The following is an 18087-nucleotide window of genomic DNA, read 5'->3' on the forward strand; positions in this document are numbered from 1 at the left end:
GACTCACATTAAAAAAGCACTCGAAGGGAACATAAAACTACTACGTCCTCGTCGCTGTTCCTGTGTAACGCTAAAAGTAGTTTCTCGGAAAAATTCAACGCTATCTATCACGAATGAAAAAAATTGTTTCAATAAAAATTTCACGTACAATTTAATTCTGCAATAAAAAATGTGGGTCCCCATTTGAGATTTGAACGTTATCACCCACCCTACCCCGAGAGGATGAGGGGAAGAATAACTTTTATTATGTTCTTTAAAAATATTGAACAGGTATTTTTTATTTCTCAATCCAATGATCATTTCTGGAGAATTGCGGAAAATATAATTTTTTGCGATTACAGCGCCATCTATCACGAATCAAAAAAAAAGTTTCGGACAAAATTTACGTATTTTGTGGCGTAGAATCCGTATCTGCAATAAAAAATGGGGGTTTCCATTTAAGATTTCAAAGTTGCCCCCAACCCCTACCCCCAGGGGGTGGGGTGGGAGGTCGAGTTTGATATCATTGGATGTCCCCCTTCGAGACTAACAACTTTCATTAACCACTTTTTTTTATCCAATGCATAGTTCTCGAGATATTTCAATGCTTCAGATAAATCGTGCACCCTGTATATTCATATATGTATGTGTGTGTGTGTGTATATATATATATATATCTTTCTCTCTCTCTCTCTCTCTCTCTCTCTCTCTCTCGTATATTTTGTTTCCTCGTTCATTTAAATTCGATAACTCTCTTCTAAATCTCTCGATGCGTATAAACACTTATGCGTTCGCGCGATAACACGGATGATCGTATCGTTCGGCGGAGGTAGCACGGTCAATTAACCCATTGCCTTTCTCAGTTCGTCCGCGGTCGATCGAGCACCAGGTGATCTCCTCCCGCGATCGTGCCGGAAGTCAACCAACGGGCCGTAGATCAAACGGAGAATCGCGAGGAGGCGGCGCGGGCGCGGAGGCGGCAGGAGGAGGAGGAGAGAGCCGTTGCTACGCTTGACCTGGGGCAGGGAACAGGGGAGGGGGGTGGGAAGGGGGTGACAAGTTCGCGACCTCAGCGGACGCGCGAGAAATGGGCTAATCGACGCGATTAACAGGCTTCAACTTCCCTTAAATTTGCTCTCTTTTTACTCGCTAAAAACGCTTAACAACGGGGCGCGCGGGGCAGAGGGTTGTAGGGGGGGGCCGGGGGAGGGGGCGATAACGACTTCTTTTTTTTTTCTTTTGTTTTTCTTTTTACCTCCCGAGATACATCGCGAGAGCAAGCTCTTGGGTTTTATTGCTTCTTCTAATCTAGAACTGTCCGATACGTACGACCCCGGCGCTCGGCGCCGAAAGTCGAACATTTCCCTTCGCACGCGTGTCTCACCCGCGTGTCGCGCTTCCCCGCGTGTCGAGGCCGAGGTCGAGGCCGTCGACGACGACGACGACGACGACGACGACGACGACGGCGACGGCGACGGCGACGGCGATGACAGGTCGACGGGGGAACTCGTGAGAGCGCGGCTTAAAATTATCCCTGTAAATCGAATCGCCGCCGAGCGCCGAAGACATGTGACATCACAGTAAGATCCAGCTGCTCTCCGCGTTCTCGTGGTCTCCGGCGGTTTTTTTATCTCCGCCGTCGAGCAACATTCGCTATCTATCGAAAATACACCGCGCGGCTGCGTAGGGGCGCGTGCGCGGGCGAGACGCGGCGCGACAGCTTCGTCTCTCAACGACACGACACGTGGTTTAATAAAATATTGACGATATACAATAATCAAGTAGTCACATGCTCTTCGCTGTATAACGATCGTCATACGAAAATAACAGAAAGCGATCGACGGTCCTGTATACCTAAGCCGATGTTTATATCCTAATGACGCGTCGTCAGATAACTCCTCTCCTTCTTTCTCTTTCTCTTCTTCTTCTTCTTCTTCTTCTTCTTCTTTTTCCTTTCCTCCTTTTCTTTCCTCTGCGATCCCTTCTACCGCTCTCACAGTACTAAACTAATAATCTGCCACGAATAGCGCAATATGTACAAGGGGGCGAGATTAATATTTTAGCCTCGTATCTTTTTCGTGTTACAAGCGGCGCCGACGATGACGACGACGACGACGACATCGGTGTCGACGTCGGCGTCGACGACGACGACGACAACGACGGCGGCGGCGGCAGCGGCGGCGGCAGCGGCGGCGGCGGCGGCGGCGGCGGCGGCGGCGGCGAAAATACGGATTATTTGTAGATGTTTTGGCAGCCAATGTTCGCTCTAAGCGAATAATAATTTGTTAGCTCTATTATTATGGGATGAGATGAGTGCACGCTGTTTCGAGCACTTCGAGCAGTAACGCGCATCAGTCGATACTCCAGCCTCTCCTCTCGATCTGTCTATCTCATCCACGGATTGCGGTAATCGCAGTACCGACATTGCCGTCATGCACCTTTGCCGTCTCTCTTCTTCGTCTTCTCCTCGTGCTTTCTTGGGGGACGCACGCGTGCGAGTTCGGGGGAACCGGTCGACGTCGAAAGCAGGCGCGGGCAGTGGTTTCTTGATTACTTTGCGTTAACGTTCCTGCGCATACGGCCGATCGATCGTCCCTTTGCATCTCTCTTTCTCTCTTTATCTGCTCCTTTCTCTCCCTTTCTCTCGTCCTTCGTCTTGCTCGAAAGCGGTCCATCACTCGGAGGCACTTGGACAAATCGACTTCGGTGGAGTAACGCGGAGTCGGACTGCCTTCTCGAAGACACGGCTTATCACGTCCAGACAACGTCGCGCTCTTCGTCTTATCGTCATGGTTGACAAGCGACGGGACGGCGCGCCGACGGTCGCGAGTCTCGCGCATACGCTCGCCCACGCGCTCAAGCGACGCACCGCTGTCACCGTGGCTATGCGAATAGTCAACAATGCGAACGCGCGAAACACCCGATCTGGCCTCGTACTTGACGCCTCGCTGCTGCCTTCGTCCTGATGTTCACCTGCGAGTTACGTGGACGTCGACGGCGCGGGCGAGACCTGCTCCGGTTGATAATACCTCAGACCGTTTATCTGCAAGAAGATGAAGAGGCGACGTCGCCTCGTGCAATATCGAGCTTCATTAGCCGATAGTATGGGAGGACTTTAATGGTGCCTTCCACACACATTTTTGATTATATGTAATTTAATTAATATGTTCAATTAAATTCCGTGGTTAAATTTATATATAATCGCGATTATATTAAAAAAGGTTCTAAAAATGTGAAATTTTCCCTTTTTAGAGTTATTCTTTATTCGGGTTTTCGGGCTTTTAGAAAAGGAAGAGAAGGAACGACACATTTTCCTCTCGATTTCATCGATTTCGCGGTCGAATATGCATATGCCGCTTACCGTCATGTCGTACTCTGTGATGTATGCGGGAATCTCGAGTTGGTCAGGCGGCATCATTTCGTAAAGATACTCCACTCCGGGCAGATTGTGAACCTTCTGCTTAATAGCCGGCGCCATGAAGGTCGTGAACCACCACGTCATCATCTGCAACAAACGCGACTAATCGTTTATTCTCCGTTGTAATATTTTTTATTTGTCGTTCAAGTGTCTGCTTGTCGCGGCGAAGCGACGTACAAGATCAGCGAGCGCCAATATCGGGCAATAATTAATTAAAATCTCAGTTGATTCAAATAATCTGCAAATCAATAATTCAAATTAATCGTCTGTTACATCCGTAACTACGAATAATAAATCGACGGCAAAATTAATTATTCATCAGCGTGTAATCAAATAAGTCGAAGTAATTGATTGAAATAATCGATTATCATATGTATAATTGTAAATTATTTGTATAACCGATTAGTGAAATTAATTATCAATGAAATTAATTGTCGATCAGTGTACAGTCGATTAAATCAAAATAATCGATCAAAAACACCTATTGTCATACGTATAATTATGAATATATTCGATCGGTTGATGAAATCAATTATTTGTCGCTGTATAATCAAAGTGATTGGTGGAGACAATCGTTACGGGTAATCACAATTTATTCGGCATTGATTCTTTTCGATCATTTCGATCGGAGGAACTCTCTCTCTCTCTCTCTTTCTCTCGATCGATTAATACCCAACACTGGCGCGCGCATGTATATTTACTAACGGATTACAAATAGTCAGGAAATCCGACGCGATCGTCTCGAAGATAGCTCGGCGCAAAGCATAAACGTGGGAAATACAATAACAGCGTTCACATTAACAGCGTGCGTTTCTGCGTCTCAACAATGATCGGAAGAGTACGAGAAAATGTACGCGTCCAAATGTTCTCCGTCGAGTTGCGTTCTCTTGCGACAACGTAAAGTTCGCGCAAAAATAGCGTCATGTCACTGACCTTGGTCCAAAAGGTAGGGTGGATAATGTAGAAATGCTTGAGGTTCTTCTTGTATCTGTAAGAAGACAAAAATTTGTCTCAAGATCCCATATCTACGTGTAAGACAGAGAGAGAAATCTGTTTCAGGCCTCGTGAGTGAACCATCAAGTCAACCTACTGTCGACGTCATCGCGTTGCCGTGTAAAGACATTGAATTTGCGAATCGATCCAGGACTATTCGTACTAAAATCCTCGATCGGTTCTTATAGGCACAGATTCTTATAGGCCTTGATTTCTCTTGCTTCAGAGCCGACGCGCTGTCCGATGGTCGAAGCCGCGCGACTTACATACTCACTTGTAGGGAAGCACGTTGTAGACTTCGCGCAGCCAATGTAAACTGGGGTAATTGCTGCTGGCCGTAAGAGTGTGGAAATACGCGATCACGTAGTCACCCTTGACGATTGGATCCAACAATTGTATGAGGTATAGCAAGGCCTGCGGGCAAGAAGGGGAAACAAGAGCGTTAGGATGACGCACGCATTTTCTATATGATATATACTGAAGGAACAAGAATTTTAAATGTTACTGAAATTATACAATTTTTTTTGGCCTCAATTGTATCTTCTTATTGTTCTAAAAACGTCAAAGCAATGATTGGTAAATGTACGTATATGATCGTCATCGCTGACAGTGTATTAATTATTACAAAAATGCTTCCCCCGACCACATAACTTTTTCGCCGCGCGATTGTGGTCACAAGAAGCAAAAGCACTTTTTTCTCAGTACAGTACGTTGATTTCACTTGCGCTATATCTCGTGTCTGCCTCGTGAAAAGTAATGCAAAAAGAGAAGGAGAGAGCTCAGCCACACATCCTTTAAAACTCATCAGCGGCTCACGCTGCGTAAAAAATGCAGTATAAAAGTAAACAAGGGGGAAACCGGTGTAAACGTCCTGAAATAAACGCTGCGTAAATATTCCCGGGATCGATGGAATCTCATGGGTGGCGACGAGAAGTTACAAACATAAAGGTAGAATGTGTGTACGTGTACACACGTCGTCCGACTGTGGAAAAGTTGCCTGCGTATATTCGCCGGCGATTTTATTCCGACCCTGACGTCGCGCGATTTCACGTCGCGGATTTTATCGCTCACCTTACGAGAGACACTGAAAGTTCGAGGACGAGCACTACGATGTTTCGAGTTTCATGGCGCGATCGATGAGCGGGCACGGTGACCCGAGCCCGTTGTAAGCTCGACACTGATACCTCGCGCTGAGAAATTAGGCTACGAGGCGGAGTATTGTCCCGGATTAATTGCGCGAACGAAAGTAGTTTTTTTTTAACACGTTCCTCACGTCAAACTCATCTTCACTTGAAACTTCGTATTCTACTCGACACGTTCGCGCTGCTACAATATAATATGCGGCAGCGACAATTTTTTTTCTTCCCTACCATATAAATGAACTAAAGTGAATATGCCAATTAGTAACCGAGTAACCTCATCGTGAAATTAAATAAACAGATTAATAATAAACGTGTTAAGCAAAGTACACAAATTCGACTGGAAAACTTGGACACTTGGGATTTTGATCGTCGTATTTTTCAAGCTTATGAGGAAAGACTTTTGTTTATTTATAATATCTTCTCAGCTATGACTGAAGTACCATTTAGTGACAGTTAAGTGTTTAGTTTTGCTTTCTCATTGGAGATGAGAATTATAGAAATCTAACACACACTGTATACTGACATTTGATATTGACTGATCGACTTTTAATGACTGTGATGTAATCTCGGAAATCTACCTGATTCTGAAAATTGTTATCCTCAGACGAATATAAATCAATTCGCTTCAAATTAATGTCATTACATGTCACGTACATATCTTTACCGTGCGGTATCGGAGCTATTATTTTATTGATTCTTCAACTTATCTCGGTACGAAACCGATCGAAACCTGGAATAAAGCGATACTATCGGAGGTCGTCGCGGTTATACGCTTCGGCATCATTTTGCGCATATCCTCCACGCGGTTTAACTATGCGTGTCCGCTTATGACCGTCCAAGTGATGTCATCGTGCAATTTTTGCGTGAACACCAACATCGTTACAATCCGTTATCTCGCGGAAATAAAAATAAATCTGTTCTATCGTCTCCGAAGTTTCCGATCGTTTCCATTATTGGCATTCGTTGACATTTGTTTGATGAAAAACAAGTCGCGGATATTCATCGACTGATCGATGCCAAGGTGAAATTATATTAATGTCCCTTTGATAGCAAAACGCAGTGTTATCTGAATTGCAATTCTGACGATTACGTTGTCTCGGATCATTTAGCGTGCTGACTGGCAATGTAGGCCACTGTCAATCGATTAAAAAGATCTTGGTTGACTAAAATAATCGGCAAATCGATCAAAATCGAGACGAAGGAAGTATCATCTATATGATTATAAGTAACCCAAACAATTGATGAAATTAATTGCCAATCGTCCTGTGATCAATTAGGACAGAAAAAAATCGATCGACACAATCAAGTGTATATAATGGTGGATAATTCCATCGATTGATGAAATTAATTACTAATCATTGCATAATCAATGAAATCGAAATAATCGATTGAAACGACCGTTGCGCCACAATGTATTATCCCATGTTAATATCGATATCACAACAGATTCAAATTTCAACCGATTAATAAAAAGTCGCCATCGCGGACTACGAGCTCAAGTGTCTCGTCGCGACAACTCGAAAGCGACAACACAATTGCAGAGCAGATGTGAGCGGAATCTCGAGCAGGCGGTTTGTGATAGACAAACGACGACTTGATAACGCACGCTGATAACGCGTCGCGAAATTGTCGTCTCAAAACACGTGCCCCAAGTGCGACGGGCGTGTGACGAGAGGTTGTTTGAGCAGCCGCTTCTACATGGCAATGTGTATTTTTGGCTATACCGACGACGAATCTCTACGCAGCTCGGCGACGTTGATATTTTGTAACCTCGATTTTGTAACGAGTCAACGCGAAAGCCCGCCGGACGTTTTAGTCGCAGCGACAGTGCGACGATCGCGAATCGACCGATCGCGATAAAAAAAAAAAGTGACGTACAGACGAGGCTGGAAGTATTTTCACGACGGACGTAAGATACGGGTCGGGCGATCGGGAAATTAGCGACAGATATAGGTCACAAGATGGGGGAGCGGGGAGCGGGGAAGGGTAGACAGGTTGGAAAGGATTTTGAATAATGTAGATCCGGCCGCGGGGTCGATCGTCGAACACTCAGAGAGAAAAGGATAGTCAATGTTACTAAAATCATCAGTTTTCTTCGGCTTCGATCGTGTCTCCTTGTTGTTTTAGCCAAATCGCGTAAAACTTGCGAATTTTAACTTGCGTTCGTCCTGGCCACGGCAAGAAATGAGGAAAACAGGACGCGATCTTTCGTTCCTCCCCGCGATTTTCTTTCACAATTGAGCAATGCATGCTTATTGGATTAAAAAAAGGAGGTCCGACGTGCTCGGCTTCCTTTTCTCAGGATCATCGTGCGCGTTCGAGGTGTTCAGTCGGCGGAAGTGGGCTTGCAAACAATTTTCACACGAGTAACTCTTCGGAAAGTATTTGATATCCAACGAGAGAGAAAGTTTATATTCTCCGAGAATGATTGAAAAGTCGATTTTCTCCTATCGCGATACGAGTGCGTCGCGAAAGTGTATCCTATCAGTGGATCAGCTTCGTCGAGAAATTTCAGACGATGAGTCGTACGATAATTAATTGTTCGCTCGGATATCTCTCTCGAGCCTTACGACGAGCGAACATTCCAATCTCATCTAAAACAGTTCGCCCACCTTACGATCGAAATTGTTTCGAAACAATATGAGTGTGTTCCAGCCGAACGAGCTAGCATGGCACTTCCCCAGAGTACGAACGCTAATAGCTCCCAGTGAAATTCCTCGCGTGTATCAACATTTAGACCGTATTCGCGAACGACCCCCGCCGACCCGAGGCGGGCAAATGGATTAGAAGGGCGACGCGCGCTGAGGAAGTTTCATTGAGGATGGGTGTGCGCGTCGTCGCGACGACGTTGCAATCCGTTCGCCCTCCTTATGGGGAGTCGTTCCGCGGTCGGTCTATTTCTGGACGTGTAAATATCGATTTGCCACCCGCTGGTGTACTCCACTGTGTGCGTGCGCGCGCGCGAGTACGAGCGGAGCGGTAAGGATGAGGCCCGAGGGGGGAAAGAGGAGACGGCACAATGGGCGCGAAGATAGCCGCTGAACGATTGCCGCTGTCGTCTCATTCTTTCGCGCACGGACGTGGACACGGGTATTGTCGAGTATCGAGCACCGGGGCGATGTCGGGCAAATGTGTCGGCGTGGCAGACTTGCTACCACCGCGCACAGGAAGTCGATGAAGTCGGCTCTCTTCCGGCCGGGGAAGAACGCGGCTGTGGAGTTCGATAAAACGCGTATTAAATCGCATTAAAGCAACCTAAAGGTGATAGCGAGCAAAGAGAAAGGCAGTGGAAGAAAGAGAAAAGAAGGAACGAGTACGACCCGTACACATGACCCGGAGTCGACACTGTCGTCGGGCGAGGCACCGAAGAAGCGAGGATAATTGCACGCTGGGAGAATACCCCGCGAAACGTTTTTCCAGCCTGTGTGAGAGCCGAACGAATCGATGAAATCGCAGGGGGCGGCCGAGAGAGCGGCTATAAGAGACACGGCGCTGCGCTTTCGTGGAGTGCGAATAGATCCTCGATTGCACTTGAAAACTACGCCGATTGCGACCTGCGAGAATATCGAGAGAAAACTTGACTCTACTCGGCTAATGGCTTATCTTCGACCTCAACTGTATCTTCGTGTTGTGTTCGAAACGAAAATAATAATTATATACGAAAATAATAATTAAATAATAATTATCCTTAAGTAGTAATTAAATGACAATTATCCTTAATGGCACAGACGCTCGCTGCAAAAGTAATTGCTCTTATTTGTAATTTCTCCACTGTGCGACCTTAACTACACCTTAATTACAAATATCAAAGACACTTTGTCCTCAGCGAAGATCGCGGATTGCCATCGCATTTTCATGGCCGGTTGAAATTACGTACTAATTATAAGCGACGATCGATCTATCTCGCGTTTCGCGCGGAAACGGACGAAAGTCGCGCGGATATTCGCCGCGCATGACGCGCGAGTAGGAGTTGTTGGTTTTTCGCCCAACGCGTCGGCAGGAAACGTCCGGATGTTTAGTCTAATCTCGGCGACGCGCTGCTCGTGTTTACGCGTACTCGCGTGTCCTATGTTTAACTAATGCTTACGACAGATGCGTTCGTGGAACGATAATGGACGGTGCGATGCTTTTATCGTGTTGTCACGCGAAACGGCGTAGATTTGACACTCGAGCGGCGCGTGTCACCACCTCTCATCGCGCGCGATTCTTACGCGGTGGGAAAGGATGGGTTGACATCAACCCATCAACGTGACATCGATTGATCAGCGAAGCAAAAGCGTTTCCTCGCTCAGAGGATACGGAATTTCTGGTCCTTACGAGCCAATAACAACCAGAGGCTTTGTTTCCTTCTCGACCAAAATGCATTTGCTATCAGTATTCTTATAAACTTATAAACTTTTCTTAATTTGCATCAACTAAATCAGATCCTGAGAAGCGGAAATCCTGTTTCCTTCGAAGACGAGAACAATTCCGACTCGTTCATCGTCATGTCACTTCTTACGAGCCGAATTCTCATAAACTTATGAATTCTGAATTCTCTCATCAACCAATCCCGACTCTACAAACTAAAGATTCCGTCTCCTCCAAGCAAAATGCGTCTTCACTGTCGCTAAATTCCCATGAGCTTATGAATCCCCCACATTCTTACGAATCAGATTGGGCATTAAAAACAAATGATTTCGCTTCCCGGCTCGTTGTCACGTCGACCCGACTGAAATTTTTGTCCTCCGTGTCGTGAAAGGTCGGCCGAAAGGTCGGCAGGAAAACGAATCGGTCACTCTACCTTGTCCAAATTGATTTTGCTGGCTGGGAACCATTTGCCAACGAACACGATCACCGGTCGGCCCTGTCGGTCCACACCGCTCTGATACAAGCAGCCGATCCCCGAGATCTCGGTCAGATCCTCCGTCTTCGCCCGCCTGAGAAGCCTCTCGTACCTGCAATCAGCGAATCATGCCGTGCGCTTCATTACAAGTCGTTCGTTACAAGCTCGGTTGTTCGATATGCGAGTTATCGCGGTATTAATGCGTCGGCCGGACTCATTTCACGCATATGACCTCATTTTCGCGTTCTATAGCGCGCTTGCGATGAGTCAAGCTGAGGTAACTGCTTAAAGTTGTCGCCGCTAAGGCCTCTTCGACTTCGTACGCTGCGCAAACGACGACGCACAAAACACGATCTGAATAATCACCTGGCGGCTTTCATGAAATTCACCTTGTGGAACGAACGCACACATGCACGCCCGCACGTAGAACGGTGACAGACGACAGAACGAGAGAGCCCGGAAGCGTGTCTCGAATCTCGCGTTACGACCTGTTGTCACGTAGCTTTAATTGTGATACAGAAGAGTGCGGCGTTCTGCATAACACGGAGCGTGAATTTCAACGTGAGCGCGCATAAAATACCGGCCTCGTGACGTGCGTGCGAACGTAAATTTCCCGGCCGTGATTTATCGCAAATAATAAGCGCGCGTCGGCATCGTCACGAATTTTACTTCGTTATCAGCAATTAGCGGCGCGGTCTACCGCTGTCGTGTATGCGCGATTGACGCTCGCAACACCGAGACTCATGTCCCCCTTTTGTTTCTCTTTCAGGTAAGTTTCCGGACAATTCTCGGCGGATCACAACCGCCGCCGGTCGAGTCTCACGGTGAGTCCACGTCGATTCTTTCTGGCGGGTATTGTGAAACTATCCGGAAAGGTTTCCGATCGGAATCGTTCAATTATTTCCCAGAGTTTTGCGCGGAGAGAATTTTCATGGAGGCTGTCGATATTTGTGTACACTGAGAAAGTACTCGTTTGTGTCCGATTGGGATACTCATACTGTTTAAAGCATTTTAATAGGTAATTGTGTCGCTGAATTGAATTGCGCTTTTCTTTTTTCGAATGAAACAAGCATTTAATCTAGTGCTGAAGGAGAAAGAAAAGAGAGAAGGTGCAGCGTTAGTTTATCTAAAAAGAAGGCCTCATGTTAATCAAGACACTTCAGGTGTGCGAATCCATTTTACGTATATGATTGTAAAAGTACAAATTTGTATATCGTGAAGCTACGCAAACGAACTTAATTAATTGTTACAATACGTAAATTTGTTGCAGTGTAGTAATGTACAAATTTGCAGTAATATATAATTGTACACGGAGAAAAATGTTTAGTCGGCTGACCGAATTTTCCAGTAAGATGTGAGCGGCTCAGAAATTCCAATGAAAATACCAGAATTCTTCTCAAGTCAACCAGCAATCTTAAATAGTTTAGACTGAATTCTGACAATTTCAACCGCAATTTCTGCATTGTTGATTTTTCAGCGGAAAGTTCATTCAATCAAACATTTTTCTCTTTTCTCTCTCTCTCTCTCTCTCTCTCTCTCTCTCTCTCTCTCTCCGTGCAGTAAGATATAAATTTGGACTTTGGTACGCGGTACTACCGTACCGCTGCCCAGTGCAAATTCCCCGCGTGTCCTCCAGAGAAAACAAAATTATTCCGATCGAAAGTCAAATTCCGAACACTTTCATAATACCTGCCCTTTTTCCCGGAACGCTCCCTCGAGCACGAGCTCGCAGCTCGTCGGGGTACAAAATCGGCGTCCGCGGCGACGATGACGACACGTCGTCGGCACGGAATCACGCATGAAACTTTTCGATAGCCGATCGATCGATCGGCTGGCGGGCTCTTCGACGACGACCGGTTCAGGGGGAAATACACTGGATGAACGCCAATAAAAGCCGCGGGGATCAATAGCGAGCGGACAACGCGCGCGTGAGAGAAAGGGAGAGACAGAGGCCGAATCGCGAGACTCGATTGGCGAGAAATCGGCAACGAGTCTTCGAATACACGTATTCCTGAAGGAGTTCGACTATACACACCGGTCCTCATCCTCGATGACATCCACCATGTCAATCATGACCATTCTGATCTTACGCTCCTCTCGTGTAACCCGCACCTCCCGCTTTCCGATTGTTCGCGCGCGCTGACGGAGAAAAGAAGGCGGATGGAGAAGCCGAAGGATACGCGATCGGGCCTGACGAGAGCTAATCAGCCGTGCGCTGATCGTCGATCAGACGAGCGACGGTCGTCCTTTTCCGCGACATCCAGCGCGACGACGTGGGAAACGGTGCGCACGACACGACGGTTCCGGCAGAAGGCGACGTGCGCGCACTATGCGCAAGTATATACACGCACACACATACACACACACACACACACCACACATACACACACACACACACTCACACGCGCGCGCGTACGCACACACGTATGCACAGCTGTCGCGGTCGGGGCGCGATCGAAGGAAGCAGCAGGAGCGGCACGAGCGATCGCGAGCGACTAAGCTGGTGCCGTCTTGCTGAACGGGAACCGTCTGCCTCGGCTTCGCGACGGTCACGACGACAGCCGGGTGTCTCTCTACCGCGACCGGAGTCCTGCCGAAGCAGCGCGCCACGGCGCCTGCTCGGCTCGCGAAACTCTGCTCGATGCGCGCTGGAGAGAAGACGTGCGCGCGCGCGCGCGCGCGAAGGGTAGGGATTCGCGAGTCGCTTATTAATTCGATCGCGATGTGTTCTTTAATTACGGTAATACTATCTCGCGGCCTTGGGCTTGCCAGCGTGCGCCTCTCTGCCCGCGCACCGCCACCGGTTTTCCACTTTTCCGGCCAGGTTCCCGCCGATAATGAGCCGCGCCGCTCGCTCGAACCCGAGTACGAACTTTGGTCCTCATTTCGACCTCAATTATCTGATGTTTACGGATTCTGAGGGACCAGTAGTAGAGATTTCATTTACACTTATAGAATGTCTGATAACAGTGACGACGTATAAAATTCTCGCGTACGTGTGTGGAGTAGATGAAAACGAAAATTTTTCTGCTATTTCGCAAACGACTGGGTAAAATTTATTAATTAAAGAAAATTGGCGAATGATCGCGTGGAGGATATGCGATGATAGCATTGTGCGCCTGCACATTGCTATCAAACTGGATAATAGAGTCCTCTACCAGTTTGCAAATAATCGCGCAGATTTTCAGATTATCAGTTAAAAAAGTTTCAAAGACGCGACCACGCACAGAACTCTTTTTACTTTATTTGAAATTTTTAATGTTATATAACGTAATCTGTGGGAGTTACGTAATTATTTATATAGCTTACTTTTGTACTCTTGTTTATTTCTCTACAGGATTTTCCTCGTAAATAAATAAAAAGATAAATAAATAAAGTAGGTTAATGTAAGCTTGAGTGTCAAATGAACGTTAAATGGGATATTGAGGTCGAAAGTAGGATAAAAATTTTGACTCGGACCGTGAAAACTGAATTTGTTCAGAAACAGAAGTCCTACTCGACGCCTTTAAATGATAGAAGACGCGCAATTCGCCATTTGATATTATATCGATCTGCCGCGTACCGTCGCGTTGTGTTCTTGCGAAACGCGACGTTTCGTTTCAGCGATTCCGCGGTCGGCGAACATTTTCACGATCGCTTCGAGTGAATTTTCGCCCACTTTCCGTGAAATTTTATTCCGAGAAACTTTGTTGTTCTGCCGGTGAGATTAACGCGCACCGGCCGAAATTAGCAAGGTCAACATTGCGCTTTCGCGTGTAAACCGCCCGGGGAGAATAAACGGCGGGATTTTTCGGAACTGCGCGTGGAAGTTGTTCGCGTAGGCTGTTCATGCGCATCCGCGAATTCCAGCTTCGTCGAAATAATCCCGTGCGATAGGAGCATCCGGTGTGCGGGAGATTATTTTGCCACGAAAGGCAAACATACGCCGTTTGGCGAAGTAATCGGCGAAATCGTAAGGAATTCGCGCGTATAAATAGAACACAACGCGCCATCACGATTTCCTCCGTCCGAGGAGGACTCGCGATTTTCATATTGATCGAATTCGGGAGTTGCCAGATCTGAAGGACGAAAAATATTTAGAGAGACTTCTAAAAGAAAAGGAATAGAAACAATTGGAAATGTAGTCGGTAAAATGTATTCTTTCGAAAGATATCAACGAATCAGGAATGCTTAGTAATCGCATCTTATTATCATTAGGTTGGTATTTAATATCAGCCTGATTTATTAAAACATCTGGCGACTCTCGAAGGTCGAAGTGACGTTTTCTTTTGTTTTACATACACGATAACATGTATTATTCTTCAAATTACCACTTGCAAGGTGAAATCTGACAATAACAAGAGCGCGTCTTTAACATCCAGGTGTTTCTTTAAGAACGAAATCTCGCGACCCTGACCTCGATCGAAATGCCTCCAAGGCGTTTTTTCGCGAAATCGTGAGTCAAAAGACGTTCTCTCTGTCCCCTCTCCCTCTCTCGCTCGCTGCCTCGAGCTGACGCGATGTCTCCGTGAATTTGCAATGAAAGTCGAGGACATGCCTCCGAGCGTCATGTATAAATAAATATCCGAGTGTTTAATTTATCCTGTCCGGAGATAAATCTCGATCTCACTCGCGAGGGAATTATCAACGCGGATATAGCATATACAGTTATTACACGTTTTTGACATCTTGCGATTGAAGGAGAAGCTCGATTTCTCTCGCTCGGCGTCTCGTCGGAGCAACAAACGGGCTGCCAAGGCAGCCTGAGAAGTCGCGAGAGAGACTCGCGCGTAATGAGTCACTGTCGCACGTGTAATCAATGCGACCTTTTAACCACAGGTGGGTCTTTCGCCCCGTTACAATAGAGCGGACTCGTCACGAGAAAATTACGCGCGCTGACAATCCCGCTCTCGAAGTAAATATCTTATGCGACGGAGAATGTCAGGCCTCGCGCGTGTACAGTTTACTTCCGTGACGCACGCAGATATTTCGGTCCTGAAATTAATTAGGAACAAACACTGCGAGACGAAGCTCCTACGTCATGCGCAGATCGATAAGCGACCTCACTGATATGACATCACCTGTATGACTGTATGTGCGACTGTATGACTACATGATAAGGATATACCGAATATTTAATCTCATTTTTTTTTTTGCGTCATACATACGTCACTATCGATTACGCATGAAGAAGAAGTTTTTTATGCAAATTCTGCTCGACTTCCTACGAATTCCACGGGCGAGCGTTGATCCCGTCAGTTGAACACAACAATGAACGCTAACGAGAGTGAACAACCGATCGTCGAAATCGTACAACGTCGGTTTCGTTCGGTTTTTCCTGCTTTCCTTTTCCACGGAAAAGAGTCTAGAGCGGCGATATGTTAGTGAACAGTAAAATATCGATAGAAGCCTACTGAAATTATCGGAGTTATTAAGTCGACAGGTAAGTACATACATACTTATAGTTCGTCTATGTCCAATACGTCGCACGAGGAAAATCGATACACGCGACTTTCATTAAGACGTCGGCAAAAATATCTTCAGCTTCTACAGGCGGCCGAAATGGAATTCGAGATCGTGTCCAGAGATAGCTGCTCTTTCCCGCGGGAAATTTCGTCCTCGTTTTTCGCTCGTCCGTGCGTCAAGTGGCACGTCGGTATGGAAGAAATCTGTCGACGTGTGGCGCGTCAGCTACGTAACAACTTCTTCGGTGGAAAAGGTAGCTATTCTGTACGAATACATATTTCATCGTATGTTGCGTGGATAAAGCAGAGAGAGAGAGAGAGAGAGAGAGGGGGGGGGTGCGAAGAGGATAACAGAGAACACAGGTAGCGTTCTATTATTCACTGCCAGTACTAGTAGTCTCACGGAGCGTCGGGCGAAGATGAAGAGATGCTACCTGCATTGTCAGTGAATAACAGAACGTGATCGTAGAGGCCACGTGCGACGTTCCGGAGGTCACTCAGTGAGGATTCTGATGACTGATGAAACGTAAAAATCTCAAAGTCGATGCTTTCGTTTTCGGAACAGGGTGAAGCTCTTGCATCGCTCTTGCTTTGGCGCTCGCCGCTCCGTCTCATCGAAGTCGATCTTCCGCGGAAATTTCAACGTAAACGTCATTCGATGATCTTCCGCGGAAATTCCAACGTAAATATCATCTGAATGATCTCGACGATCGTCAAGTTCGACGTCGTCAATTTTCCTCCTCCCCTTACCTCTCTTTCTGCTGCATTTGCTTGAACATGATGTCCGCCAACGGATCGGCGGGGGGTCTCTCGCCCAGGAGTCTTTGGCGGTCCAGGTCGCCTTGCATCTGCGCGAAAGCGTGCTCGCCGATGTTCACTGAAGTCTCCAATTGCGCCGAGAGCTCTACCGTTTCGTCACCTGCAAATGCGAACAGGTGCTTGAAGAGCTAGAATCTGCTGTTTAAGACCGCTGCGAGCGGCTCGCGTGACGAGAGCGCAACACGTTACCGTGCAGAGCGTGCTGAGGATTGTCAATAATTCTAATTTGTCTATCCGGAAGTAAAGGCTCCCCGTCGGGACCGCCGATGTCGCTCGGCAACTGCCAGCAAGCGTTGTCCTGCTCCGCCAGGTTCCGCGGGAAATAAAGCGGCAGAAGCACCTCGTATATCCCGAGGTCGCACGGCTCCAGGACAAATATAATACACGTTAACGAGTCGCTGTATTGCTCCATGAATCTGCGCACGGTCCCTGCGGAGGGAAAGCATCGTTATCCTCCGGTATTCGCCGGTTTCCAGCGCCGCGAGAGTCTCGCCTTTCGACCCTGCAATTCATCCGTGGAATTCATCCGCATACTCACTGAGGGCTATGTGAGCTCCCGCGTCCGGAGGGTAATTCCTCCTCACCGAGTTTATCACTGGCAAGGCGACGGTGCGTAATCCCATTTCCTTCACCTTCTGCAGGACGTTCCTGTTTGCGAGACAGAGAGGACACACACTTTGGTTGGTTATCGTGTTATCAGCGAGAGAGCCAGCTAGGCCCGCTTATCTCGTATGTTTGTGTTCGTTCTCTTTGTCGTACTATCGATACTTCTAAAGATCCTCCGCGCATGCATTTAAATACATTTAAACACGTTCGAGTCACCTGTAGCAACAGTGTAGTGTGTTTTGCGCAGCTGTTTGATACTTCACGTTATAAACTGGTCCAACAGTATGAATAATAAAACGAGCAGGTAATCCGTGACCCTGTGTTACTCTTACTTCGCCGGTTCTGCATTCTGCAATAGGCAAATAGAATATTAGAGCAAGCTCTATATTTGTTGCACGCTACAGGCAACGTTAGCGCGCGCACATACGTACCTTTTACATCGTTATATATCTCTATTTTGAGCGCGGAACCAGCTCGGCTAAACATTTTTTGGCACATAGGACTGTTATCGTCCATCGTCTCGTTGGTGGAGTTCACTATCGCGTCTACTTGTAAAATCGAAATGTCTCCAGTCCTAAAACACAGATCGATACCGCCGTCCGTGAATTGCGTAATCCTGTCATGGATGTTCCGGTTAACAGCAATGAACTCTGTAATATACTGGAATGAGTGTTCAAGCAGACAGATGCCGGTTGGATTGCTACTCTCGCCAGTAACACTGTATAATCAGCATTTGAGAGATGAAGTGGACACACGAGGCACGTTGCGGCGAAAAACGGAGAAGCTGAAACGAGCAGATCTAATATTATACTACGGATATTTCGACTTGAGTGCATTCGTACAGAGTTCATTCGTTAACCT

At 46.9% G+C, this 18087-nt stretch overlaps 1 protein-coding gene across 4 annotated transcripts in view; it reads right to left on the reverse strand.

The window, feature by feature from the left end:
* Positions 1 to 1116: 1116 nt before the first annotated feature.
* Gdap2 (ganglioside induced differentiation associated protein 2) overlaps positions 1117 to 18087 on the reverse strand; it is a 34004-nt gene continuing 17033 nt past the window's right edge. For all 4 annotated transcript variants that reach the window (XM_011138863.3, XM_011138864.3, XM_025297377.1 and 1 more), the window contains 10 exons: positions 17658 to 17800; positions 17443 to 17575; positions 17159 to 17268; positions 16810 to 17049; positions 16552 to 16720; positions 10316 to 10469; positions 4665 to 4804; positions 4331 to 4385; positions 3341 to 3484; positions 1117 to 3022 (listed from right to left, as the gene is read on the reverse strand). In XM_011138863.3, the coding sequence (XP_011137165.1) occupies positions 2960 to 3022; positions 3341 to 3484; positions 4331 to 4385; positions 4665 to 4804; positions 10316 to 10469; positions 16552 to 16720; positions 16810 to 17049; positions 17159 to 17268; positions 17443 to 17575; positions 17658 to 17800 (1351 nt within the window). In that variant the 3' untranslated portion in view covers positions 1117 to 2959. The remainder of the gene's footprint in view (positions 3023 to 3340; positions 3485 to 4330; positions 4386 to 4664; positions 4805 to 10315; positions 10470 to 16551; positions 16721 to 16809; positions 17050 to 17158; positions 17269 to 17442; positions 17576 to 17657; positions 17801 to 18087) is intronic.

Source organism: Harpegnathos saltator, unplaced genomic scaffold (genome assembly GCF_003227715.2).
Source record: "Harpegnathos saltator strain DR-91 unplaced genomic scaffold, Hsal_v8.6 scaffold175, whole genome shotgun sequence".
NCBI classification, from domain to species: Eukaryota; Metazoa; Arthropoda; class Insecta; order Hymenoptera; family Formicidae; genus Harpegnathos; species Harpegnathos saltator.